Source organism: Neovison vison, chromosome 2 (assembly GCF_020171115.1).
Source record: "Neovison vison isolate M4711 chromosome 2, ASM_NN_V1, whole genome shotgun sequence".
Classification (NCBI taxonomy): domain Eukaryota; kingdom Metazoa; phylum Chordata; class Mammalia; order Carnivora; family Mustelidae; genus Neogale; species Neogale vison.
The window spans coordinates 215428277-215446125 of NC_058092.1; the positions used below are offsets into that span (position 1 = coordinate 215428277).

Genomic DNA, 17849 nt, shown 5'->3' on the forward strand with positions numbered 1-17849 from the left:
AGAGTTGATTTTGGAAATTAGAACAATGTCTAAAATAGGAATCAGCAACCTACAGCCCCTGGGCCAAATCCACCCACAACCTGTTTTGGTAAATAAAGTTTTACTGTATGTACTGTGTGTGGCCGCTTCTGTATCCCCATGGCAACGCTGGGTAATCAAGGTGCAGATCAGAGAACCCACAAAGCAGAAAACATTGTCTATCTGACCCTGTACAGAACAAGTCTGCTGCTCCATGGCCTGAAACAAGCACATATATTCAAACAACATGCTCTGATTGAAGGTTTTGACAACACTAAAACTGTAAGTCTGCAAATTGATTTTAATATCCTAGACATAGCTATATGAAAATTCAAGAGTCTGATTGTCTTATAGGTTTATTTCTTAGCTCTGAAACAGTCATATAAAACCTGTTGTCTTAATTTTTTTTTAAAGATTTTTATTTATTTAACACAGAGAGAAAGATCACAAGTAGGCAGAGAGGCAGGCAGAGAGAGAGGGAGAAGCAGGCTCCCTGCTGAACAGAGAGCCCGATTCGGGGCTCGATCCCAGGACCCTGAGACCATGACCTGAGCTGAAGAAGGCAGAGGCTTAACCCTCTGAGCCACACCCCTTAATTTTTTTTTTTTTTTTTTACATCTACAAAGCGTCCTAAGCAAAGCAGTGCCAATGATTAAGATGTTCCCAAATAAGGAATGGAACACTGAAGTCATAGGAAACTGGTGGCCAAGTTCTAAATGTAAATACGTCCAAAAATTAAGTGAAGGGCCATTGCACTGGTCCGGTAATGGCAGAGAGGAAAGACACCGTGTATCACCCAAGGAGATGGATACAGATGTTAGATGGAATAGCAGGCAGTATTTCATGAATGGCCCCAGTGTGTATGGCACTGCTCTGTGTGCGGCAAGATGGGAAGACAAGGTCCCAGTGGCTGTCGCTTCTCTAGAGCCAAAAATGATCATCAGTATTGTCCAATATATTTTTTTTTAATTATGAACTTAACTGTAAAAACTCCCTAGGGCCTATTAAAATATACTCAAGGAATTCCAAATGCTGTTTCAGTTATAGTCAGTGGGTTCAATATACAATTTGAAACTTTCTTTCCAGAGCATCTGGGTGGCTTAGTTGGTTAAGTGACTGCCTTTGGCTCAGGTCATGATCCCAAGTTCCTGGGATGGAGCCCCCATCAGGCTCCTTGCTCAGCAGGGAGTCTGCTTCTCCCTCTGCCCCTCTACCCCTGTTCCCTGCCCGTGCTCTCTCTCATTCTCTCACTCTCTCTCTCTCTTTCATAAACAAAATCTTTAAAAACAATAAATAAAGTTTCTTTTCAGTTCATGTTACTCAATAGTTAACTTCAAAGGAATCCTATTTACCTTCTCATCAATCTTATAATTTCTGGTATCCTTGAGATTTCAGAAAATCTGGACCATGGCAGCACAGACGTTAGTGGCCATCATGCAAAAGGAAAAATCTCCAAAAACCTTCTTTGGTTAAGGGTTACATGTGGAACAAGGGGATTCTGAGCCGACTGGCAACTAGGCTAAAACACCTCGACTTCCGTGATAACGACCATGGTAAAAGGAAATACTCCATCTCCCCGCAACCTGGTCCCACGCTGGCAGGCAGGCTCAGAAGGAAGTGAGCACCAAAGAGGAGACAGCAGAAAGAAACACGACTTGCTCTTCTGTGACATCAGTCAGCCGAGGGCCCAGAACTCCAGGTTTAGTGCTTCAGGCTGATCCACAGAATTCACCAGTGGACAAATATGTAAACTTAGCCCTACAGTTGTTCTGATGAGCCCCCTTGAGTAAAAACCATTGGTTTGCTGGAAAGTAGGGGAGGGTGTCAAATGAAAGTACCTGATGAAGCCTCGTTATTGTTCGACTTTTTCCAGCAGATACAATTGATAACTCCAGTGCTGTCGTCCACTGCAAGAGAAGTGCAAAAGGGCAGAAGAGAGATCCGGGCATCGTGAGTGAATGAGCGGGTTGTCATCGCATTCAGCCATACCCCAAAATGCATCTTTCAATAGCCTGGCTGGGCTAACCCCTTGTGAAACTCTCCTTCCATTCTCAGAAGTAATGTCTGCAGGTACACCGACAGGAACTGCCCGTCTGCGCGGCTCGCTGTGATACGTGAGCCTAAGGTAGTCAACATTTCACTCATCCCGCCTTGGGGGTACTGGTGATTCCTGTCCTCACCATCCTCAGGAGCTTAAGTACAGACATCTCCATGAATGCTAACATGCAAATTGGGCCTTGGCCTCCCACCCTGAAGCAAGAGTGCACTGATACAGCCCAAGGTGAAAAGACTCCGGAGGGCAACCATTTCTCACCATCCACCCTTTCACGAGCTCCAAAGCCTCCCAAGACAAAGCATCCCACTTCTCTTTATGAATGAGCTTCTGCCCAGTCCTTAATACTGCAGGGGACAAAAGGAAAGCCAAGTATATTGCAGAAGACCAAAGTTTTGTTTTCATACTGGAACATAATTATACTTTAATCACATAAATAATTTTGGCTTATTTTATCCCTAGTGCAACACACACACACAGAATTCCCATTGTACATGGATTTATAACTGCAGAGGAACTGGAGATGTTTGGTATAAGAGGTGTTTTCTCTAATTTCTGAAAACCTCAAAAAAAAGAGACCAGTGGTTTTTAAAAAAAAATCATCAGTGAGGGCGCCTGGGTGGCTCAGTGGGTTAAGCCGCTGCCTTCGGCTCAGGTCATGATCTCAGAGTCCTGGGATCGAGTCCCGCATCGGGCTCTCTGCTCAGCAGGGAGCCTGCTTCCTCCTCTCTCTCTCTCTCTCTCTCTGCCTGCCTCTCTGCCTACTTGTGATCTCTCTCTGTCAAATAAATAAATAAAATCTTTTAAAAAAAAAATCATCAGTGAGACTGTTGTAAATGCACATGTAATACAGAATATAAGGCAATTTTTTTTATTACTGGTTTAAACCTGCACTGAAAGCAGAAGCCAAGAAAAATATTTCTTATAGGAAAATAAATTCTAAATAGATTTTTATTAAATGTAAAACAAGTAAACTTAAAAAGATAGGAAGAAAATATGGGTAAATACATTTGGACCTTGGGCTTACAGTTGGTTGGAAGAGACTTCTTTAACCAGACTTGACGATCAGATCTCATTTTTAATAGTCTGATATAGATGACCAACTAAAAATTAATACCTTACAGCAATTTTCTGACAGGGCTAGGGTCTTAATACATAAAGAGCTCACACAGGGGCACCTGGGTGGATCAATCCGGTGAGCATCTGCCTCTTGATTTTGGCTCAGGTCATGATCTCAGGGTTGTGAGATCAAACCCCATGTCTGCACTTAGCATGGAGTCTGCTTGAGATTTTCTCTCTCCCTCTGTCCCTTTTCAAATAAATAAATAGATAGATAGCTCGCTCATACAAATGAATAAGAAAAGATCAGAACCACTAGACAAAAAATGGCAAGGAGAAAGAATACATAATTTACGGAAGATATAAAAACAGCCAAATACATATGTGTCAGTACACTAAACTCATTAGTTACCAGGAAAAGAAAAAACTTAAATAATTTCTCGATTATTAGAATGACAAACATTAAAAATACTGATATCCTCATATGCTGTTAGTGGGAATATAAATTCATATCAAATTTCTAAAGAGCAAGTTTGGAAACGTGTTGATTTTTTTTTTTTTTTTTAAGATTATTTATTTATTTATTTGTCATAGAGAGAGAAGCGAGAGCAAGCACAGGCAGACAGAGTGGCAGGCAGAGGCAGAGGGAGAAGCAGGCTCCCTGCCAAGCAAGGAGCCCGATGTGGGACTCGATCCCAGGACGCCGGGATCACGACCTGAGCCGAAGGCAGCCGCCCAAACAACTGAGCCACCCAGGCATCCCAACGTGTTGATTTTTTAAATGTATATACTCTTTGACTTAGTGATTACTTCCAGAAATTTATCCTGAAGAGAAAAACAGAATACACACACAGATTTACACATCTTGTATAAGGCTGTTTGTTGCAACATTGTTTATAATATTGTTAGATGGAGATAATCTAAATGCTTATAAATATGGAATTTGTTAAATAAATTACAGTGGCATACCATATAAAAAGTTATAATGAAGATTTATGTTCACTGCTATTAAAAGATATCATGCTTCATTTTAAAAAAGAAATCTTATATATAATCTAATTTATGTAAAACATTAAGTAGTGTATTTTGACAGAAATGACTTTAAGACAGTGAAACGATAATAGCAGGGTTTTTCTGGAACATTGGAAAGGAACTCCACACCGAATGTACATCCTGATTATAAGCCTCATTTCGGAGATTTTAAGAGAAGAAAATATGCATAATAGTACAAGGAAATAAGACACATCTCTATTTCTCCAATATTAGGAACAAGTAAAAAACATTAGGAGGGACGTTCACCCAAACAGTGACATTGTTTTTATCTTATTTATAGGGTTTCACATGACTTTTATGTACTTCAGTAAAAATTTCCCTAGTTTTAAATTTTATTTTATGATAAGAGTGTCATTTTAAAATAAATCAATGAGGACATTCTGAGTTAAAAAAACAACAACGACTGTATGACACCTCTAGGCACACCACTTCTCTGGCCAGTGTAAACTTCTCTGGCCAGTGTAAAATCTTGGTTTATCATGTAAAATAAAAACATGAGCACATGAACATTTGTTCTAGGAAATGTGACGACATTAACAGTCGAGTCTCTCAGGATTCTAGGTATAAGCTTGAGTGGCTGCCACGTGCTCTGCCAGGCACAGCCACCAAACCCTTGGACTTTCTGGCCTGCAACGTCTCCCAACAGGTTTTGGGAGCCGGCAGCCCGAGGTCTGGCTGCTGGAATGCCCCGGAAAGGGAGCATCCTTGCAGAGCTGCACAACATCCTCCCCGGTTGGGCAGCACCACCGGGGCCGCTGGCCTTTTGTTTCAGCAATGGAATGAGTCAGTGGGAACAGGAAACACCCCCCAGGACAGGACTATGGTGAGTCAGGTGGAGCAGGACCCAGGACAGCGATGAGTGGCTGCCTGGCCAGTGGCCCAAGAGCCAAGCTGGCCCTGAGGACAGCAGGAGGGTGCAGCTCGCCCCTGAACAGGTCTCACAAGAACTAAACTTCTTTCTGTTCTCAATTACCCCAACCTTCAGGTGCTTTTTATTTTCCCACTGCCCACAGATGTGTCCCGTTGCTTCTAGCCTCCACCCTGAAGAGAACATTTATTGGGGAACAGTCATACCTATCTCCTTAATATTTCTAGAATGGGAAAGGGGTTAAGTGAAGCCTCTTTAGATCACAGGTATAATAACTGGCCTGGTTTTAGGGCCAGGATTAAGATCCTCGAATAGCCTCTTTCATGTGACCTCAAAAACAATCAAAGACCAGAGGGCAGAGGGGCTCTGTCGGGTCTCTCCCCACCTGACAAACAGCCACACCTCCCGGTTCAGTGCCCCAGCATCCCTGAGACACAAGGGGGAAGGTCAGAGTAAACGGATTTGGCCGTATCGGGTGCTGGTCACCAGGGCCGCTTTTAACTCTGGCGAAGTAGACATTGTCTCCATCAATGACCCCTTGGTGGACCTCAACAACATGGTCTACGCACTCCAGCGTGATTCTACCACTGTAAGATCAATGGCCCAGTCGAGGCTGAGAATGGGAAACTTGTCATCAATGGAAAGCCCATCTCCACCTTCAAAGTGAAATCCTGCCAACATCAAACGGGGTGAGGTGGTGCCGAGTCCATAGGGGAGTCCACTGGGGCCTTCACCACCATGGAGAAGGCTGGGGCTCAGCTGAAGTGTGGGGTCAAGAGGTTCATCATCTCTGTTTCTGCTGATGCCACCATGTTTGTGATGGGTGTGACCCATGAGAAGTGTGACAACTCCTTCAAGATTGTTAGCAATGCCTCCTGCACTATCCATGACAACTCCAGCATTGTGGACTCATGACCACGGTCCATACCATCACTGCCACCTGGAAGACCAGAGACAGCCCCTCTGGGAAGCTGAGGTGTGACAGCTGAAGGGCTTCCCAGGACACCATCCCTCCTTCTACTGGTGCTGCCAAGGCTGTAGACAAGGCTATCTCTGAGCTGAACAGGAAGCCCAATGGCACAGCCTTCCGTGTCCCCACCCTCAATGTGTCAGTTGTGGATCTGACTGCCGCCTGGAGCAAGCTGCCAAATACAAAGACATCAAGAAGGTGGTGAAGCAAGCATCAGAAGGTCCCTTCAAAGGCATCCTGGGGTACACTGGGGACCAAGCTGTGTCCTGCAACTTTCACAGTGACACCACTCTCCCACCTTCAATGATGGGGCTGGCATTGCCCTCATGACCACTTTGTCAAGCTTATTTCCTGGGACAACAATCAATTTGGTTACAGCAACCAGGGGGAGAGCCTTAAAGTCCACATGGCCTCCAAGGAATAAGGGCCCCCTGGACCACCAGTCCTGGTGAGAGCAAGAGGAAGAGAAAGGCCCTCAGCTGCTGAGGAGTCCTTGCCCCAACTCATCCCCCAATATACTGAGAATCTCCTGACCTCTAGAGAGTAGAGGTCCATCAGAACCCTGAGAAGGGGTGGGTTTGGGAACCCCTACTTTGTCATGTACCATCAATGAAATATACTGTCTCCAGCAAAAAAAACCACACATACAAAAAAAACCGAAAAAACAAAAAACAGACAAAGTTGATTTCTGGTGAGGTGATGGGACAGAGAAAAATCAAATTGAGTTATATGGAGACTATACATCACAATGGAATCAGTAAGCAGATTGGGCTTATAAACCTCCATCAGTGGAATCTTGAGCAAGTGACTGAGCCGCCTTTTCCTCATCAACAAAATGGAAAGAACATCTGTCCTTTCTATTTCAAAACCTCAGGAGGAGAATAACACAAAAGTACACATGTAAAAGTGCTCTGTAACCTGAAATTGTTACTTCATCAGTGGGATTTGGAGAGGAAGTACCTGATTATACTATAGAAAATGTACTTGCCCACAGCTGAGTATATTATAGGAAACTGGTGAGTACTTCTTGAACTGTCTGGAGAAAAACAGAACCAATACCTCTGGTAAAATAGAGAAGAGATCCAGTATGGGGATGCCTGACAAGATGATCTATTTTGGAGTTTAAAAAATATATATGTTGGGGAAGAGAAGAAGGCATGAGAAACCTCCCTCACACGTTATTTCATAAGCACGAGACAATCATCCTCAGGAAAATGAACATGTTGAGGAAATACAACGAAATGCATCCATACTCTACATTATCTAAGGCGCACAGACCGCCAGGGTGATGTTCTTCGTCCCCTAGTTCAACTGCCTTCTATGTTTCCACACGTAGAGCAAGGACACAAACCCAGAGCAACACAACAGAAAGCAACACCGCTAATTAAAGCAAAGGTTTGGAATCCAAAGTTCAGCTTCCCAGGAAATACCCAGCTTGGCCTCTTAACTGTGGAGACTCTAAGAGCTGCACAAGGCAACAGATTAAAATGCTTACATTAAACTCAATGAAAAAACTCAAGACCCACAACGCTAATTGCTGGTGTCCAAACTACAGAAATCCTTTATTTAGTTTGTAGCATCATGAGGAGACAGAAATTTTCTGATAATAGATATTCAGCCCTGAGTACCAAAAGGCCTTTTAAAATTCCTGTTCTGAATACAAATCTTGTCAATTATTTTTCATACCTCCCTGTCTTCTTGGGAGAGTCTTCCTTAACATTAATCTCGTCTTTTTATTTTTATTTTATTTTTTTAAAGATTGTATTTATTTATTTGACAGAGACACAGCGAGAGAGGGAACAGAGGCAGGGGGAGTGGGAGAGGGAGAAGCAGGGTTCCCACTGAGCAGAGCACCCAATGTGAGGCTCAATCCCAGTAACCCTGGGATCATGACCTGAGATGAAGGCAGATGCTTAACGGCTGAGCCACCTGGGCGCCCCTGGCCTTTTTATTTTTAAAGGTATCAATATAAACATCAGCTACCATCCACTGCTATTTACAGCTATGCCCTCCAGTATCAGGTGTCTGTCCCTGATCCACACGGTCATATTTTAATTCTTCTACCTCCTAACTCCCTATCAGCTGTCATTCGACAGTATTCATCAGCTTCATTCCTACATTTTGCCTCATTTTACACTCAGTCCACGTTGGTGGCTCCAAGGGGCTCCTAAGAAAGGAGAAGTGTGTGGGCTCCATAAGCGTCCCCAGCCACTCGGAAAGGCTGCTGTTGCTTCAAAGGCAATGATCAGCTAAGGGAGGTCATTCCACATAAACTCCATGTCAGACACAATTGTTCTTACCTCCATAACTGTAGAAAGCATCTTTTTCTCCCCTTTCAATTACAGTTCCCAAGATCTCTACCTGCTTTATTGGGTGCCCCTTGTAAAAAAATACACCTGAAATTAAAAAAAAAAAAAAGAAAAATATCAGTCCTTGACAAATGGCAAGCCCTAAGAAATTCAGATGTCTTTTCCTTAAGGGTCCAAAGTAGACAGTTTGGTTTTAAAGAAGCCTGTACTAATGCAGAAAAGAGAAAACCAACATTGCCCAACTAGATTTGGTTAACCTTCTTTCCGTTTGCGAAAATGAAATGTGCCTTCTTGTGGACCTCTCACAACAGGCCTGAAAACAGTCATTAGATTATGAGACCAAATCTATTTTAAGGGATTGCAAAAGAAAAGAGGAAATCACAGGAAAGGCTTGATTTTTTTTACTAGCATTTTTCTAGAAAGCCAGTCATCATTTCTATGAATTAACATTGATTTTTTTTTTTTTAAAGAGAAGATAAATTAAGTTACCAAATTAAGAAAAAAAAAAAATGCTGCTCTTTGGAGCCAGCAGATTATAACTCAAAAACTTCTCTCTTTAAAAAAAAAGAAAAAATTACTTATTTGAGAGAGAGGAAGAGAACACATGTACACAAGTGAATGGGGTGGGGGAAGGGACAGAGGGAGAGAATCTTGGAGCAGACTCCCCGCTGAGTGCGAAGCCTGATAGGGACTTGATCCCAGGACTCCTGAGATCATAACTTGAGCCAAAACCAAAAGTCAAGTCAGAAGCCAATCCAACGGAGCCAGCCAGGTGCCCCCCAAACTTCTCTTTTTTAAAACTATTTTCCAAACTCAGAGGACAGATGCCCGTAGGCAGGTTCCCACCCGAGGAGAAAACTGAGAGGAGAAACCTTACATGCCTTTTTCGACCTGGGAAGGGACCCAGACAGAGGGACTCCTGGCTTCAGGGACTCCCTGATTCCAATCCTGGGTGCCAGTGCTATCCTGGCCCCTGCAGGCTTCCCGTCTGCGGCCCCCTGACATCCTGACCCTTTTGGTGTAAGCTACTTGCACGTGCGTCTGGCTCCTGCAGCTCTTGAGCCCAGACTAAAATCTTCTCCAACCTGTTTTTTTCCCCCATGATAGCTGAATTCTTCACTTGCAGAAAGAGGCTATTGCAGAAAGAGGCTATAACTGTCTAAGTGGCAATTTCCTTTTTCAATGAAGATCTGACCTGTAAACAAAGATTCATCAGCACAAACTTCTGGCCAACTCCTCCCTCCCCATCAAGCTTGTCAGAGCCTCTGTTCTCCACATCCATGGGGTTAGACGGTGGGACAGACCTGTGGCCTGAACCCTGATGCACTTCAACACCCCCAAACTGGCCTCTGCTGATGGTAACCCATGTGGATAAAGGGGTTGGGGACAAGTCACTCATGGAGAGTCACAGAGGATGGATAAGAAGGCTCTGAGCCTCAGCCCACTGGAGATTCTAGGAGAGTCAGATGTGGTTGGAAGGGGAAAAAAAATGGTGGCAATTTACCCTAAAGAAGGGTCCTCTCCCAAGCAGGGCATCCTTCTAAAGAATATTTGGTTGGTTAGAGACCATGCACGGGGTAACTGTGTGGGCCATGAGCTGAAATGGCAGGGCCATACAAGGGAAGGAGCCAGAGTCACTGTGTCATCCCCGAAGGAGGGTCACCCTCTTCCAGGAACACAGGTAGAATGGGGACAAACTGGCTCCACAGAAAATTCATGCAATTTTAAGAGCAGGACAGTTCCGATCGACTCCTCCTGTGTTCTTAGGATTGTTATCCACGTCCCTTAGTTACTACGTTTCGTGAGACCCTTGGGGCCTTTGCCCCCACCTGCCTCCACTGACCAAACACAAAGGGAAATGGGCGACTTCAGAGGGAGAGTCCTGCAGGATCACTGCAGGCAAGCTCAGACTTCCCGGCGGCAGAAAGAAGGGTAAATCAGGAGACTATGGGCCTCCTCTAGAGATGCAGACACGGAGTCCTCTACTGAAGTGTTCCCCAGCACCATGGCCTGATACGCTTGTGTCCAGAGAAGAGCTATGGCATGGCACTACTGGGTCTGCTATAGGGCCGGGGGGGAGGGGTTGAAAACAGCTCCATGCTATTTTCTGGCTGCAGCCAGCCCTTTCTGCTTCCCAAAAAGCACTGGACAGGTAATAACACTGTCTACTGGTGCACTGAGCAGAGCAAAGTTAGAAAGAACCATTTTCTAGAACCTGACTGGTCTTCCCCTACCCCCATCTCAATGGCTGGTCTGTCCTGGTTGCCAGGCATCTGTTGGCATTAGAGACAGAACACTCTACAGGGTTCCATGTGGTCACTTGTGGCCCCCAGGACATTAGTAGTAGGAAGCAGAACTATGGAGGCCTCAGGACCCATTGGAGAGCCCACTGCCTATCCCTGAAATGTCTTCCCAGTCACTGCAGGGTACTCTTCTGGTGACGTCTGGAAATTCAAGATAGTCCCAGGACTCTCTGGGTTTCCCTGGGACACCCTGCCATGCGCCACTATGGTGGTTTTATAGTAAAGAGCCGACACACTTTAAGAAGGGAAACAGAGCTAGCCAAAACGTGTTTTGCCTAGGTTGAAGTGTATGAAAAGGTGATAAAAAGCCAGGACTAATGACACAAGCCAGTGAGAGTGCTCAAATCACCTGTGATGGAGGCCAGCCCTCCAAGGTCACCAACTGTGTCAGGCCACTAGATAAAAATCTGAACAGGTCTTCACCTGAAGACACAACAGACTCTGTCTCAAAGAAAGCACCGAAAAGGGCGCTCCCTAAACTTTTATCTTCTACGCTGACAGTGGTTCGCCTTGAAGGGCAGACAGAGTCCCTCAAAAATGCAAAAAATCCTTCCAATCTCAAGCAATTGATATAGAAAACATCTCTAAAGCATCTCTGAATAAAGGAGAGCAAATTCAGGAGAAACTAATGCATGGGTTGAATCAAAACATTCAGAGGAAATCAAGCAAGGAGAAAACACACTGCTTGGGAATAGAGAAGGCACATGTCCACCTGCAGAGAAACATGACTACACGTAACAGAAACGCAACCCACGAGAAGAAGCTGAAGGGACGGACAAGAAGTGCAGAGGACCACGTCCTTCTATCAACAGAAGATTCTCTTCTATGACAAGAGCTTAAAAATAGTTGGATGGAGACACCTGGGTGGCTGTCAGTTAAGCGCCTGCCTTTGGCTCAGGTCATGATCCCAGCGTCCTGGGATCGAGTCCCACATCAGGCTCCTTGCTCGGCGGGAAGCCTGCTTCTCCCTCTGCCTCTGCCTGCCACTCTGCCTGCCTATGCTCGCTCTCTCCCTCTCTCTCTCTCTGACAAATAAATAAAAATAAAATCTTAAAAAAAAAAATTAAAAAAAAAAAAAAAGTTGATGGTAGCTCTGTTGACTGAAAGAAAGCTCAGGAAGCAAACAACCGAAAACCACCCAAACAAGAGATCCTGCTGACGGGGGAGTTCAAGCTGCAGCCTTCCCCACATGGTCCTTCTGTTCCTGCTGCCGCTGTTCTACATGCAGTCCCCCAGAGGCCCAAACATACTGGGGGATCTCCTGGACCATTAGGTCCCCAGGAAGGAATAGGGTCATGTGGGGAGGGTTGAGGGACCCGGGTCACACAGGGAGGACTAAGTCAGCTTTCATGGCAGCCCATCCCCAAACTGCCACCACCACAGCAAGACATTCGCCTGGTTTCTCTCTTTGAAAAGTACTTTTGATTGATCTCTTTTTAGTCTGTCATTATTTAATTGATGTCTAATAATATTCAAGTGCCCAAGATACTATTTTGCATATAATTCTTACAAATGCACCATTTCCACTTAATTGGACCCTCTAAGATTAGATAATATAAGTAACAGATTTTTTTTTAAAGATTTTATTCATTTATTTGACAGAAATCACAAGTAGGCAGAGAGGCAGGAAGAGAGAAGAGAGAGAGAGGAGGAAGTTGGCTCCCCGCCGAGCAGAGAGCCCAATGTGGGGCTCGAACCCAGGACCCCAGGATCATGACCAGAGCCGAAGGCAGAGGCTTTAACCCACTAAGCCAGCCAGGCGCCCCTAAGTAACAGATTTGGATTTAAACATCAGATTCATTATTTATCCCATTATTAAAGTCTGACACAGATATTTAGAATAATAAAGACTATTTCTGCATGCTATAAACAAAAAGATAAAGCAAAAAAGACCCCAAAACTGGGGCACCTGGGTGACTCGGTTAAGCAGTTAACCCGTGATTTCAGCTCAGGTCATGATCTCATAGGGGTGAGATCTCATGGGCTCCATGTTCAGTGGGGAGTCTACTTGAAGATTCTCCCTCTCTGCCCCTCCCCCAACGCTCCTTCTCTCCCTCCCTCTCTCTTTCACAAATCTTTTTTTAAAAAAAGACCCCAAGGGGCACTTGGGTGGCTCAGTCATTAAGCCTCTGCCCTTGGCTCAGGTCATGATCCCAAGGTCCTGGGATGGAGCCCCACATCAGGCTCCCTGATCCGCAGGAAGCCTGCTTCTTCCTCTCCCACTTCTCCTGCTTGTGTTCCCCCTCTTGCTGTCTCTGTCAAATAAATGAATAAAATCTTAAAAAAAAAAAAAAAAAAAACCCAAACCTATAGATACCACCACCACCACCACAAACTTGATGCTATTTTTTCATAATATTTTTTATTAGTTTAAATTTGCAGATTAGGGCGCCTGGGTGGCTCAGTGGGTTAAAGCCTCTGCCTTCGGCTCAGGTCATGATCTCAGGGTCCTGGGATCGAGTCCCGCGTCGGGCTCTCTGCTCAGGAGGAGCCTGCTTCCTCCTCTCTCTCTCTCTGCCTGCCTCTCTGCCTACTTGTGATCTCTGTCAAATAAATAAATAAAATCTTTTTTTAAAAAAATAAATAAATAAATTTGCAGATTAATTTAGAGAAGTAGACATTCTACAACCATTTTGCAAGGCAATTCTGATGGATGGCAAATACAAAGTCAGGTCAAATTTCAAGTCAAGGGCACAGTCTCCCACAAAATTCCTTTCTTCCCTCACCAGCCCTGAATCCGGGTGTTCTCAAGCCACCCACACTTCTGACCAACTGGCTACAACTTCAGGGGGCCTACAACTCTCTCAGCTTTGGTGTTTTGTTAGAATGGGACACAACTCAGGAAGGTACTAGACTTATGACTATAGTTTTAAAATGAAGGGTACAAACCAGGATTCACTAACTAAAGAGATTCATCGGACAAGGTCTGGAAGAGTCCAAGTGCAAAGCTTCCACACCCACACAACAGATCACCCTCCTGACAAATCAATGCACGATTACCAATCAGGAAAATTCACCTGAGCCTCGGTGTCCAGAGTTTTTATTCAGGTTTCATTTTGCAGGCATGACTGAATCGTTGTCCACATGACAACTCAATCTCTAGCCTGCTCCTTTCCCCAGGGGTCAACATGGACAACCCTATCCTCAAAGCAAACCAGAAACAACAATGAAAACAACACAGAAAGAAAAACCCAGACTAGGGGAATTTCCCACCCCTTGAGCCCTACAGTATAATCTCAAGAAGATCACTCTCTAACAATTATGGTTGGTGCCTGCTTCAAGCATGATGTTTCATTTTAAAAACTGTTACAGTCAGCAGTTAGGTTTTTACAGGATGCCTGGAGGCAAACAAAGGGGGAGTCATGGCTAGCTATGGGGGAAGTCAGAGACCTGTCCCTGCAGCACTCCAAAAACAAAGCCGTAAGAAGCTGGATCAAATCAGACAGGCTCAAGACAAAGAAAGCCAAGAACCTGGTTCAAGGAAGGGGGAAAAGACACAAAGCCCCGCTCCCCAAGTAATAAATATTCCAACCCCTAATTAACACCTGTCAGTAAAAAAGACAGGAACCCAAAACCTGGGATGCAGCTCTCCCTTGGGCTCACCTGCATTCACTTTATTTTTTTTTAATTTTCTTTAAATTCAATTTATTAGCATATAGTATATTATTAGTTTCAGAAGTAGAGTTCAATGATTCATTGCATACAACATCCAGTGCTCATCACATCACATGCCCTCCTTAATGCCCATCACCCAGTTACCCCATCCCTCCACTCCACCTCCCCTCCAGCAACCCTCAGTTTGATTCCTAAAGTTGAGTCCCTTATGGTTAGCCTCCCTCTGTGTCGAGAGTATACTCTCGCTTTAAATAAACTTTCCGATTTGCACCGCTCAACCCTTGCCTTGGGTCTCTCCTTGAATTGTCTCTTGCAATGGGACCAAGAGCTTCTGACAACATCTCTGGGAAAAGATGGACAGAGGCCTCGGGGTCAGGAGTCTCCCCAGTCCACCTGGCAACAAAATCACATCTAAAACAGCATTACCAGTGACCTAGCAAAGACCATCCGGATCCATTTTCCTTGGTTGGCTGTTAATACATCATGAGGTCCTTCGCAGGCAGAAAGAGTTAAGCCCCTATCGTGCCCAGACATTTCCTTAAGCCACTCTCTAAGACCTTTCTTTCAAATGCAAAGCTGGCATTTGGTGTGAATTACTTTCTTCCCGAGATGAGCTGTGAAGAATACCAGCCTGTTCTGGAAAATGGACAACTGTGGCGGAGGACAGCTGCCTTCCAAGAAAAAAAACACAAAAAACCAAACATAGATCATTTCCAACAATAATTAGGAAACCAAGGCGTTTTGCACACAAGGCTTTAGAATAAGGTCCTCCAAATATATTTGCACCTAGAACTGGAAACACACAAAACATCCTCTCATTAAAACCGTGCATACTTGAGCTTCTTGACTACTTCTGACTCACAGCTTGCTTTTCACTCAAAGCAGCAAAGAGTTGAACCAAACTTCTCACCTAGCACAGTAAACATGTGAAGATCCATACACAGCTATGTGAATTATTTAAATCTACCCCAAATTATATTTGTTATGTTTCTAGGCATGAAGAACCTATCTTTAGTAACCATCTTTTAAAAAAAAAAAAATGATTTCTTAACTTTACATTGATAATACTTTGTTGCTCCAATTACTTTCTTTTTTTTTTTTTAAAGATTTTTATTTATTTATTTGACAGAGAGAGATCACAAGTAGGCAGAGAGGCAGGCAGAGAGAGAGGAAGGGAAGCAGGCCCCCTGCTGAGCAGAGAACCCGATGTGGGACTCGATCCCAGGACCCTGAGATCATGACCTGAGCCAAAGGCAGCGGCTTAACCCTCTGAGCCACCCAGGCGCCCCGCTCCAATTACTTTCTAAGGGCCCACCACATGCCAGGCACAGTTCTAAGCACTGGAATTCTGTAGATGAATAAGGCAGATAATGTATTTCCTCTCAGGGAGTTTATATTACTTGGTTCTGAGTAGCTGAAAACAAAAGAAAACCCCACAAGAAAATCAGGCCTGGTTAATCCTCATTTTTTACAAAGAAGACACCTAAGCTTTGCAGGTGAGTCACATGTCCAGGCCAGGGAACAGGCCTAGAGATGTCTGGTCCACTGAAGCTTTCCACAAACAGCTATCCCAGAGAAAAACAACCGGGCATGTTAAAATATTAAAGACCTCAAAGCCAGACCAAAACCAACAAAACAAAAAAAACAAAAAACCCCAAACATTCCAGGGTACAAAGGTTACTTCCCCACGCATTTATTTTAAAAAATAAAAATAAGACTTAGACTCTGTAACTTGCACAGAAAAGTATTCATTTGAGAGTCCACGCTAGGTCATCTTCAGAGCCTGTAGCAGGGAAGGTTCTCCTGAAAGCCACTAAGCCCCCAGCTCCCTGCAGCTTTGGAGAAAGAAGGGTGAGGTGCAGGTGCAGCCCTGGGCATCCTCCAGGCCCACCAGCCACATACCTGGTACCTGGCGGGACTCCTTTAAGTCCAGGATATCCCCGATGTAGAGTTTTGCAAAGGCTACAAACACTGGATCCAAGCCCCACAAGAGGGAAGGGGTCTCCTCTTCACACTGGCTGGATTCGGGCTGCATTGGGAAGTTGGGGTTTGGCTCGCAGCCAACCCTGAAAGGCTCTGCGTCACTGAGTGGAGGATCTAGATGTGAGACACACACACACACACACACACACACACACACAATCAGGATGCAATGCTTTTAAAGGGTGAAAGCAGCATGGCCCCGAAGCTGCTTCCAGGCGGCTATGCCGAACTCCGGGAGGGATACAAGCAGGGGTCCAGGGCCCGGCAAATTCACGCCACGGGCCTAGAGCAAAAAAGCACTCCTCGGGCGAGGGCCTGTGCGTTCCTTACGGCTCTCCCTCTGGCATCTCCTCTGCCCCACGGGAGTGTTTCTCCTTCCCCCCAGGTACGAACTTCAAAACGGCTAAAGGCTAACTTTTCACCTTGGGGAGCTGTGTCCATACAGGCGTACCCTGAAACCGCTTGGATGGGCGGGGTCTGGAGAGGAATGGGGGCCCGCGTGGCCAAACACAAGGGGGTCCGAGTGGGTGGGACTGTGCGTCGCTCGGCCCCGACACCTTCCGGTCTGGGAATGAGCCTCAGACGAGGAGGAAAACGGAAACGACTAGCAGACCCGCTCGAAGCCCCTCCCGCCGCGCTCCCGCCACCAGCCCCCGACCCCCAGGAGCGCGCAGGCCCGGCCCTTCCGGGCGCTCTGAGGCCGCGGACGCCTCGGCCCCGCCCGGCGCCAGCGCGCGGGGGCTCAGGGCGCCTCCCAAGTCGCAGCGGGAACCGCTCCGGGCCCGCCACCGACCCACCTCTCCCGGCCGGAGCCTGCCCTCCCGCGGCCCGCGCCTCGCCACGGCTCCGCCCCGTCGCGCCCGCCGCCCCGCCCCAGCCCGGCGAGGCCCCGCCCTCAGCTCGCCGGCAGGTGGCGGCCAGGCTGTCTGGCGTTTGCGGGGCCCGAGCAGTCCTCTGGTCCCTCCATCCGTCCTTCATGGGCTTCGGCTGGAGCACAGAACCCAAGTCTCTGAGACCTGGGACCTGACTCTGCAATTCCTGCTGCTCAAACCCCATCCTCCAAGTCTCCCTTTCACCCTGTCCCCCGCTGGTGGTAGGATGCTGAGTCAGGTCCCCCAGGAGCCTGGGACTGGCTCTTGCATGGGGTGGATGTGGGAGTAACGGGGAGTTGGTTCCTGATATATTAAATAAACAAATAAAAAAACGCAACACTAAGAGCAGGATTGCCCTGTGGCATATTTTAAAAGTTTATTTACACTTTGCGAGTGATCTGCTAACACACACACACACACACACACACACACACATTGGGATTCTACAGTCTTGCTTGGAGATAATGTCAGTATCCAAATGTGAGCTCTTGAATGAATATAAGCACTTGGTTCTCCCAAAGCTAGCCCCACACGGTTATGACAATAAATTTTGTCTTCTTTCCTCTTATTCCATTTACACTCTGGAATGTTGTGCATATAAAGATTTTGAAAAACTGACATTCTGGTAAATCATGGCTACCTTGTCCCCAGTGGTCCTAAGTTAAAGTGAGAAAAGATAGCCACATTCCACTCCCATAAATAAATAAATAAGCTACATCATGACATTACTCAAGATGACAAGAGTT

General features: G+C 45.7%; 1 protein-coding gene across 7 annotated transcripts in view; it reads right to left on the reverse strand.

The window, feature by feature from the left end:
• STN1 (STN1 subunit of CST complex) overlaps positions 1–17070 on the reverse strand; it is a 44659-nt gene extending 27589 nt beyond the window's left edge. For 2 of the 7 annotated variants that reach the window (XM_044240442.1, XM_044240441.1), the window contains exons 1-4: positions 16654–16844; positions 16151–16345; positions 8322–8417; positions 1857–1925 (exon numbers count right to left, since the gene is read on the reverse strand). In XM_044240442.1, the coding sequence (XP_044096377.1) occupies positions 1857–1925; positions 8322–8417; positions 16151–16345; positions 16654–16672 (379 nt within the window). In that variant the 5' untranslated portion in view covers positions 16673–16844. Of the gene's footprint in view, positions 1–1856; positions 1926–8321; positions 8418–16150; positions 16346–16653; positions 16849–17028 lie in introns of those variants that run through there. The other 5 variants (XM_044240443.1, XM_044240447.1, XM_044240444.1 and 2 more) reach the window with 5 other exon arrangements.
• Between the last annotated feature and the right edge of the window lie 779 nt (positions 17071–17849).